General features: G+C 37.5%; 1 protein-coding gene across 1 annotated transcript in view; it reads right to left on the bottom strand.

Moving 5' to 3' along the window:
* The window catches only part of MACO1 (macoilin 1), a 69091-nt gene that overhangs the window by 35405 nt on the left and 22833 nt on the right, over positions 1–10853 (bottom strand). Inside the window, exons 4-6 of the mRNA XM_017534612.1 lie at positions 8655–8778; positions 6575–6753; positions 5154–5655 (exon numbers count right to left, since the gene is read on the bottom strand). Coding sequence (XP_017390101.1) covers positions 5154–5655; positions 6575–6753; positions 8655–8778 — 805 coding nt within the window. The remainder of the gene's footprint in view (positions 1–5153; positions 5656–6574; positions 6754–8654; positions 8779–10853) is intronic.

The following is a 10853-nucleotide window of genomic DNA, read 5'->3' as shown; positions in this document are numbered from 1 at the left end:
GGAATCTTAAATGCATATTACTAAGTGAAAGAAGTCAATCAGAAAAGGCTATGATTCCAACCATACAATATTCTAGACATCGTATGGTTGGAAACATAGTGAAAAGATCAGCACTTTCCAGGGATCAGGGGAGGGGAGGGATGGACAGAAGGAGCACAAAGGAGGGCAGTGAAACTACTCTGTATGCTATAATGGTAGATAATGCCATTATAAATTTATTCAAACCCATAAGACTGTGTAACACTGAGAATAATAAATTCTAATGCAAACTATGGACTAGGTGATAACGACGTGTCAATGGAGGTTTGTCTGTCAAACAAATGTGCCACTCTGGTGGGGAATGTTGATGATGGGAAGACTAGGCATGAGTGGGGACAGGAACAGCAGGTATATGAGAAATTTCTGTATCTTCCACTCAATTTTTCTGTGAACCTAAAACTTCTAAAAATTAAAATCTATTGTAAAAAACTATAAAACACTATGATGACAACTACATAAAATTAGCCTATGAGAGGACAACAAAATTTTAACAGCAATTTGTGTCATGAGTATGGGACTATTTTCCCTTTACCTAAAATTTTAATGATTTTTTCATACTTAAAATATTTTTAATTGACCACTGAGGAAAAATTTTAAACCAACCTTATTGTAATTTATATTATTCCTTTCTAACTGAGTACTTAGTTGAAACAACTGATCTTCCTCATTGCTTTTTCTGTTTTTGACTATAATTTTTTTCATGTTGGAATCAAAACCATTTTTGGCTTCCAACATTGTCTGTTTTTAAATATCTTAGGTAAAGAATTCAGAAATCAAGCTGGCAGAAAACAGGGTCATTTGTAAGGTATATATTTCTAAAACCAACAGAGGACTCCAGACTGGCTTTGGCAAGTTCCCAAACTTTTCTAGGAAAGGACCCTATAGGCAACACCTATTTAATCTCAGGTTCTTCATCTTCCTCCACATTTCCTTACCTTAGCAATCTACCCAGCACCTTCTGCTCCACATTCTCCTGTATTTCCTCGTAGAGCAGAGTTTCTTCCATTCACCCAGTTCCTTGTCCCCATATATCATTAATTGACTCAACATTCACTAAGCATTCCACTTTTATAGAGAGATATTAAAAATGAAGAGAACCAGCTTCTGCCCCCTGAAGCTCATCATCTAGTAAGGGGGAAAGATCTTCAAAACAAGTGACTACTATACAATGGACGTCAGCACACTTTTTCTGTAAAGGGCCAGACAGTACATATTTTCGGCTTTGCAGGCCATAGTCTCCGAGGCAGCTATTCAACTCTGCCACTGTAGCACGAAAGCAGCCACTGACATGATGTAAATGAATGAGAGTGGCTGTGTTCCAGTAAAATTTATTTTTACAACAATAGGCAGTGGGCCAGATTTGGCCTGTGTGCTGTTGTTTGCTAACCTATGGTATACAGCATACTAAAGAATATCCCTGGAGCTGAGAGAGCTTGAGAAAAGACCTGCCAGACTGCCTACCCTTTTACAGGAAATGGCCATCAACCCTTAATTGGACAGCCAAACCGAGCTACAAGAATTCTCCTTGAAACTGGTAGAGCAGTAATGAACTTCCCCCCAAAAGTCACTGAATTGGTTCCTCAAAAATAGCAGTTCTCACCCACAGTATTCAGACAGACATAGCTATAAGAACGTGTTGCAATTAATCTACTATTACAGTAGAGTTACTGGATAGTTAATATAGTACTGGTTTTCAAATTTTGTCTTCAACACTTAGAAAAGGGTAGATCAACTTGGGGACACGTGGACAGAAAGACTGGAACAACAGACACTAGAGACTTGAAATGGAGGAAGGAGGGGAGGCTGTCAAGGGCTGAAAAACTTCCTACTGGGTACTATGTTCACTGCCCAGGTGATGGGATCAATAGAAGCCCAAAGCTCAGCATCATGTAATATACCCTTGTAACAAACCTGCACATGTATGCAAATGTACCTCCTAAATCTAAAATTTTTTAAAAAAGGAGAGATCAATCTTATCGCTAAAGCATCCCTGTGGAAGTTTCAGTCAACCTGGAACTGTGCAAACCCCCAATTGTACCTGCAGAAGCAAACAATGCATATACACACTGTCAGTCCTGTATGTTTGCATAAGATGGGGTCTAGGAAACCAACGGGTCCAAACTGCTCCATCTGAAAATAACAAACCCACTCTCTAGCTAACAACTCAAACATGTTAGGTTTGAATCAGTCACAGTCTTATTGACATGCATCAAAACATACATGAAGTCAAACAAGAGGAAACAGAGGGAGATAGTTAAGGAGGGGTGGGAGGAAATAAGATAACACCTCCTCCAACCAAGCTGGATAATTAGCTCAGATAGATGCCTTTACTTTTAAACTCTTTCATTGTTCATCATAGAAAAATGTGAAAATGTATGAAAGCAAAAAGAAAAAATAAATGCCCAATACTATCAACAGGTAATAACTATTGTTAACAATTTGGTTCTTTTTCCTTTAATTGTTTTTCTGGCTGGGCACAATGGCTCATGCCTGTAATCCCAGCACTCTGGGAGGCCGAGGTGGGCAGATGACTTGAGGTCAGGAGGTTGAGACCAGCCTGGCAAATCGATGAAACCCCATCTCTACTAAGAAATTCAGAAAATTATCTGGGCATTGTGGCAGGCACCTGTAATCCCAGCTACTTGGGGGGCTGAGGCAGGAGAATTACTTGAACCTGGGAGGTAGAGGCTGCAGTAAACCAAGACTGCACCACTGCACTGCAGCCTGGGTAAGAGACTCCATCTCAAAAAAAAAAAGTCATTTTTCTATATATATCAGAAAAAATCATCTTTCATTAAATTGCTTTCTCCTTTCTTCATGAAATGCTTTGACATAAGTACTTCCCCATATTCTTTAACATGGCTCAAAAGTATGATTTTATAATATCTATATTTAAAGTTTACCAAACGGATGGACCATAACTTATTTTATATTTCTCCCATTGTTGGATATTTAGATCATCCCTTTATTTTTTATAACATTAAAAGTTGAAAATAATACTGTGGAAGCTTATAAACCTACTTAAATATAATATTGTCTATCAGTCATTTGATAGTGAGTAGTTCTCCAAAACATAATACCTGGGGCACTGTAGGTGAAGGAAGAGTACGAGTTAGTGACCACAGGAAGCAGCATACTGCTTAGACGTAGGCATGGGGGCACTGGACCCATGTCATCATCCCCAGCTTACTAGATAATTATCCATCTGGGTCCTTGAACTTCTCTACTAAAAGCAGATCAGATGGTAGAGTCAATCAATATCACAACCGGGGCCCAAAGGCAATGGTGGCACAAGACTGCTTCCTCTGCAGTAACCAACAAATAAAAAGTATTTTGGCTTGGCCGCTATTACTAAACTTGTGTCAGCCTGGGCAACATGGCAAGATCTCCTCTCTACAAAAAATTTACAAAATTAGCTGGGCATATTGGCAAGCACCTGTAGTTCCAGCTACACAGGAGGCTGAGGTGGGAGGAAAACTTGAGCCTCGGAAGGTGGAGTCTACAGTGAGCTGTGATCACGCCATCACACTCCAGCCTGGGCAACAGACTGAGATCCAATCTCAAAAAAAAAAAAAATGTGTAGGAGAAAGGATGGTAAACAGCTGTGGCAGATGTTTTGTGTATAGCATTTAGTGAATTTGTGGGATATTCCTTCTGAAATAGAAGGTCAACTAATTGGTCTTTCTTCCATGGCATCTGGAGGAGGGTTCTCTTCCACGTGTTTTTGCTGCTGGGCACAATAAGCAGAACGTCCTAACAAAGGGAGATGGATGCCAGCCAGCCAACAGCAATAGCACACTTCCAAAAGTAGCCTGGGGGCTGTGAAACCTCTAGAACCTGTATTAGTAGGACCCAAATACACCTCTCTTAGTTTAACTGACAATCAGAAAATCAAAACATATTAATAATCTAGTTCATTCCATTTATAATGTTGGAAAGCTTCCCTCCTAGAATAAACTGACTGCCTTTAAGCAAGCCAGAGGAAGAGGAATATAATTAACTGGTGGGGAAAAGTTTCAATTGCCTTCTTGAGTTACACACACACACACACACACACACACGCACACACACACACACACAGGCTCTAGTTGTGTGTTTCACCTCAGATCTGTTTCCAAATTAAAGATCTGAGGTGAAAGGAACATATTTGTGTTTGCCTAATATAAGCCATATAAAATACAGTAAAATTAAGTCTCAGCCAGTCAATGTAATAAAACAATGTTATTCTTTTATGGCCTGGAGCAGTGGCTCACATCTGTAATCCCAGCACTTTGGGAGAATGAGGTGGGCTGTTGACTTGAGGTCAGGAGTTCCAGACCAGCATGGCCAATCTGGTGAAGGCCAGTCTCTATTAAAAATACAAAAAATTTAGCTAGGTGTGGTGGTGAGCACCTGTAATCCCAGTTAGCTGGGAGGCTGAGGCAGGAGAATCACTTGAAGCCAGGAGCCAAGATCATGCCAGCCTGGGTTGACAGAGCGAGACTCCATCTCAAAAAAAGTTATTATTTTAAATAAAATGAGAAAAGGAACATTCCTAAACTCCATGTCTCTAACATTGAGTCTATGGATTTTTTTTGAAAGAGATTACTTTTCAAATCTAACTTTCCCAGAGTTACCTAGGGATAATTCATATTCTAAGTGCAGAAAAATGAACAGAAAAACAAAACAAGCACAAAGTAGTAAGGACAGCTTTCTCACCCCTCTCCTGCAACGTGTATCTGTTTGAAAAATAGAGATTTGCATGAAAACAAGCAAAAACTCTTTTTTGTGTGTGTTTATGCCAAAAGAACTTTGGATATGCAAACAGAAAAGGACAAGGACCAAAGAAGTGCCTTTCAACACTACTAGAAGAATCAAGTTACAGGTTAATTTGTCACATGTGGAAAGTAATCACTGTCACCCCTTATTCAGAACACTGGAAAGAACTGAAGTCAATGCTTCAACAAAATAACACACATTGGCCAAAAAATCCATGTAAAACAAACGCCAAACTGTCACGAGTCATAGTATGCAATCACAAACAATCCCTACAGGCCCATATGGGAATATTCGTTTTTCAAGAGTATGTCAAGTTCACTGGAAAGTGTTGGTAAGGATATAGCATGAACACTTACCTTACCAGTGCATCTGGTTTGCTTAGCTGGTTATTAGGAATACAGTTTTCCATTAAGTCTTTGTGTGTACTTGGGCTCTTGCTAGTGCATTTCTGCTTCTTCTCATTTTTACTAGATGAGGAAGGAATGCTCCCATTTGTGGCGCTATGACTTCGAGGTGAGGAGTTCACAACTCCACTGGCATTTTTGTAATTTTTTGAAGAAGCAGTGCATGAGTCCTCTTTCAAGAGATTTTCTGTACTTCCCACAAGATCATTATTTAATCTTTTACTATTGATATGGTTTTCCATATACTCAATTTCTTGTATTTTAGAGTCTACAGGCTGTAGAATATTGTTATTATTTATTCCAAGGTTGTGTTTTTTGGCATCCTTGTCCTTTTCTTTCCCTTTTTCCCGGTATTCGATCTCTGGCAAAGTTGTGGAAAGTTTTTTGTTGGCAGGGATACCTCCATTGTGGTGTATAAGGATTGAAGAATCCATATCAGGTAATCCTTTGGCTGCTACAATACCAAAAACAAACCAACAAACAAAAAGCCCACACCGGAATATTTAGTTTTTTAACAACACAGATTAATTCAACAAACTTATCTACACTTAAAAAATTCACTACATTAGTTTGCACACTCATTTAGAAGCAATAACCCCAGCACATTAAGCTTATCAAGAAGCAAATCCTCATAGTTTACTGGAAGATGTAGGGAAAAAAGAAAATCCAAATACATTTGAGCAACTCCACATTTAGAAAATCAACATCATTTACGAAAATTATGCCATTAAAAGTTGAGTCTTGAAAATAAGATCAGGGTTTTACAATTAGGTCACACTGTGTGTATCAGTCAAATCAAACTCGTCTATCACTGAGGTGAGAGGACAAGGGCAGATCCTAACAAGTCAGAGATGGAGATTGCTTGATATTAGGAGTTCGAGACAAGCCTGAACAACACAGTGAGACCTCAACTCTACAAAAAAATAATTTAAAAAAACCAGCCAGACATGGTGGCATGTGCCTATGGTAACAGCTGCTCAGGAGGCGGAGGAGGGAGGATTACTTTGTTCCCAGGAGTTTGAAGCTGCAGTGAGCCATAACTGTATCACTGCACTCCAGTTTGGATAACCGAGTGAGATCATCCCTGTCTCAAAAAAACTAAATTAAAAAAAATTTTTTTAGTAAAAAATATATCAATTAAAATATTTAAAAAGATATAAAAATAAACATATTTAAACACATACTCTTCAGACAGTATGTAAACAACTTCATTCACAATCTATACTTCATTGACCAAACAATGACCCTCAAGAAGAACACCATTAAATAGAAAAAAAACAAAATCCTAACACCTTTTCTAGAAAAGAAGATTCTACCAAGAGACAAAATAATGACTAGTCTATTGAGCCAACAGCTTTGGGGTAAAGACCTACCTTCCTCCGCCTCTTTTTCTTGCTTTTGCAGCATCTGTTGCTCTGGAGGGAGGGCTTGTTGAAGAAGTTGCATGTAAAACTCGTTCTCTTTTTGTACTTCTTTTTGCTTCCTTAACCGCATTTTGTAGCTTACGTAACTTTTGAAGCCAAAGCCCAAAGTTACCACAGGGTACCCAATACTAGAAAGAAGACAATTCAGCCAGTAATTGCAGGTTTAAAATTAACCACATATGCATCGTGCACATGAGGATACCTATGACTTAAAATTTTAAAATAAATTCTAATTGATGATGGTAGTTGAGAATAGCATTCACTAGACACACACATAAATGTAATGTCTACTGTGGAAATCAGAAGCAATTGGCACACGGAACAAAACTCCCCAGGAACAATAGGACTGCTAGACCATAAGAGGACACGACCCATGAGACTTCAGCATTCTTCAAATTAATTCAAGGAGTCACCACAGTGACTGTCAGATACAGTGTCTAATGTCTTTTAAGAAATATTGAACTGCCTTATGCATTAGAACTTAGGCATCTATTTGTATGCTTTTAAAAACTAAAAGAGTAGAGACTTCATGGGTAGCCAAAAGTAAACAGAAGTGTTAAAAAAAAAAAAATCACAAGGACATCATTTGATTTCTAATACTAGAAGGCAGAGTCAAATTCAGGTGACTACTTTAACTTAATCTCTTTGCTGCCCGAGGGGTACTGCCACCAGTTATTCCTTGAAAATTGGTTCATAAACACTCTTGTCATATACAAATTCTGTCATACATAAATTCAAGAATCATTTAAATAAGTATTTGATATGATCAGTGCCAACATTTGGTTTGTATCATCAAATTAAACCATCTGTACTTAGAACTCTAATCTCTGTAATAGAAAGTTGAATATTTTCATTGAACTCATCAGCCTGCCTAACATCATTTCAAGGTCTCTGCAAATGTTGTCAAGCCCATGTAAGCTTCATTAACATGAAAATATATCAATTTATAATTAGTCTAAATGTGGTCTGACTACAAACTTACAGTGACATGTTTTATTGACCATGTTCATTTAATTTACTTGTTTGTAAAAAGACTAAAAATACTGGAAATAGTATTTTTTTATTCTGCCATAAATACTATTAAAAATTGGTGTGTTTAGGTGAAACACACATTCGGTGGTAAGTTCCACAATAGATATAAGTAAGAATCAAGCTCATTTTTCAAAAATGTTTCATGGTTAAGATTAAATGAGTAACATCTTAATATTTATTAACATGTTATAAAGAAAAACAACACTCCTTCAAAAATTATTAATAATATTCTCTTACTTTTATAAATAGGCTAAGGAAATTCTAAATTATTTTAAGCTTCATGAAACAGCCATATATTTCATCAAGACTTTCTGGAATCATTATCTGATTATAACAAAAATAGCTGACATTCATCAAACACCTATGTGCTTGGCATTAAGTTGAATACATGTATCACTTCAGTTCCTTTTTCCCATGACCCAGGGAGACAGTAAGAAAACCATGGCTTAGAGGCAGTGACACACCCAAGGCAACACAGCTGTCAGGGAACAGAGCTGGGATTCACTCATCTGCCTGAAAAGGGGGCTCATGCGCTCTCCAACCATGCTGTACAGCTTTTGGAGTCCATGTAACACTTCTAAGAATAAATTTACAGTTGAACTTAACATTCTACAGTGAAATTAATTATAGATAAATAATATATATAATACTAGCTGGGTGTGGTGGCTCATGCCTATAATCCCAGCACATTGGGAGGCCGAGGCAGGTGGATCACTTAACGTCAGGAGTTCGAGACTAGCCTGGTCAATATGATGAAACCCCATCTCTAATAAAAATACAAAAATTAGCCAGGTGTGGTGGCACAAGCCTGTAATCACAGCTACTCAGGAGGCTGAGGCAGGAAAATCGCTTGAAGCTGGGAGGCAGAGGTTGTATAATCAAGACTGTGCCACTGCATTCCAGCCTGGGCAACAGAGCAAGACATCGTCTCAAAAAAAACAAAGACACACACACACACACACACACACACACACACACACACACACGTAATACTTACCAGTGAGCAGCAAATGGACGACAAAGGTCTACATGAAAGTTTTTGAGATCTTTAAATCTAATGGCTGCTTCAATATAAACAAAGAGGATCCAAAGAGACACTGTAGGCAAACACACTCCCCTTTCTGTGGGAAAGCAGCAGAGAGACAAGTATGAATGATACATTAACTAAAAGATGGGTTGTTTGGGAGACTAATTCACTAACGAAACATTACTTTCATTAAGACCTTCACCTAAACTAAATTAAAAAGCAAACTGATCCAAACTGAAAGCTTTTATATAACAATGATTCCATAGAATCACTAACAAAAATAAAAGATAAACATCCTTCCAGAAAATATTTACAATATATGTAAAACAAAGGATTCATAGCCCTGACATACAAAAAGCTCCTATAGATCAATAAAAAGGCAACTGAAGAAAATTTACAAGTCACAAAAGAAGAAATCCAGATGGCTAAAAAACATAGAAAAAGATATTCAACTTGACTACTGATTAGAGAAATACAAATTAAGCCAATCAGATTCCATTTCTTAACTATTAGATAGGCAAAATTTTTAAAGACAGATAATAGCATAAGGAGGGTATGGGGAAAAGTTCATTTTTATACTTGGCAATAATATAAACTGGGGCAACTATTTTAGATGGCAATTTGGCAGCATATTTAAATTTAAATACTTGTACCTTTCTTTTACTCAGTAATTCCACTTCTAAGAATCTACCCTATAGAAACATAAAAAAGCCTTGAGATAATTGTATAAAAATATTCACTGTAATATTATTTGCAATAACAAAAATTTAGAATTTAAATGTCCATCAACAGGAAAACGTTTATGATAAATCTATGTAATGAAATATGCTGAAGGTTTCCTAAAGAATGAGGAAGATCTGCACTGTCACTGAATGGCGTATAAAAAAATAAAATTCTTAAGTAAGAACAAGTTGTAGGACAAAGAAATGTTTCTGACAATTGAAGTACTATTCAAAATTTTTTTTTCTAAACCACAAACTCATATTCCTTTTGTAATTAAGAACAATTTTCAAGGGAGGAAAAAGCAACATGTAACAAAAGAAGATGCAAATAAAAGCACATGTCCATTGGCTTTTAGAATCAAAATCTGCAGGCTAGGTCCATCTATATTAGGACATGACTAACAACAGCATATTTATGGATGTGGACTACATGGCACAAGGGGGGAAAGTCAGTGACCTGAAGGCTTTTTGCGAAGGATCTTTGGGATGAAACTAAAGAAAAATCCTAGTATCTTGAAACTAGGAAGATCATTTTGTCTCACTTCTTCATTCTGTTGAAGAAGAGTAAACCCCAGAGTTTAAACAAGCTGGGCCCAAGTTCACAGAGACAGTGCTGAATCTGCTAGGAGAACCTCCCTTAGTCCTAGTGCCTGAGTGAAGTTGACACTGGATCCTCTGTGAAGGCAGCTAATGGCCCCAACCATTCCTATGAATTTAATAGTAGGTATTTTCTTTTCTTTCTTTCTTTCCTTTTTTCTTTTCTTTTCCTTTCTTTCTTTTCTTCTTTTCTTTCTTCTTTTCTTTTTCTTTCTTTCTCTCTCTCTCTTTCTTTCTTTCCTTTTCTCTCTCTCCTCTCCCCTCCCCCTCCCTCTTCCCCCTCCTCTCCTCTCCTCTCTCTCTCTTTCTTTTCTTTTTTTCTGAGACAGAGTCTCGCTCGGTTGCCCAGGCTGATGCGATCTTGGCTCACTGCAACCTCCACCTCCTGGGTTCAAGCAACTTTCCTGACTCAACCTCCTGAACAGCTGGGATTACAGGCGTACGCGACCATGCCTGGCTAATTTTTGTGTTTTTAGTAGAGATGGAGTTTCGCCATTTTGGTCAGGTTGGTTTTGAACTCCTGGCCTCAAATGATCCACCCACCTTGGCCTTCCAAAGTGCTGGGATTGCAGGTGTGACCACTGTGCCCAGCCAAAAAATAGGTATTTTCACAATGTAGGAGGAAAAACAGCAACCCACAGGACAATGCATTTTCAAAATCATTTCAAATGCATTTTCAAATATTTACCACCCCTATTCTCTATATTAATTTATAAAGTTATTATAAACATAAGCACATAACAGAAAAAATAGACAAAATATCTGTATATCTACATCTATGAAATAAAACCACATTGAAAGAATTTTGAACAAGTATAATTATCAGATTGTACATACAGTTTTGTATCCT

The sequence above is a fragment of the Cebus imitator genome, unplaced genomic scaffold (assembly GCF_001604975.1).
Source record: "Cebus imitator isolate Cc_AM_T3 unplaced genomic scaffold, Cebus_imitator-1.0 Scaffold87, whole genome shotgun sequence".
NCBI classification, from domain to species: domain Eukaryota; kingdom Metazoa; phylum Chordata; class Mammalia; order Primates; family Cebidae; genus Cebus; species Cebus imitator.
This window is presented reverse-complemented; position numbering and strand designations above follow the sequence as displayed.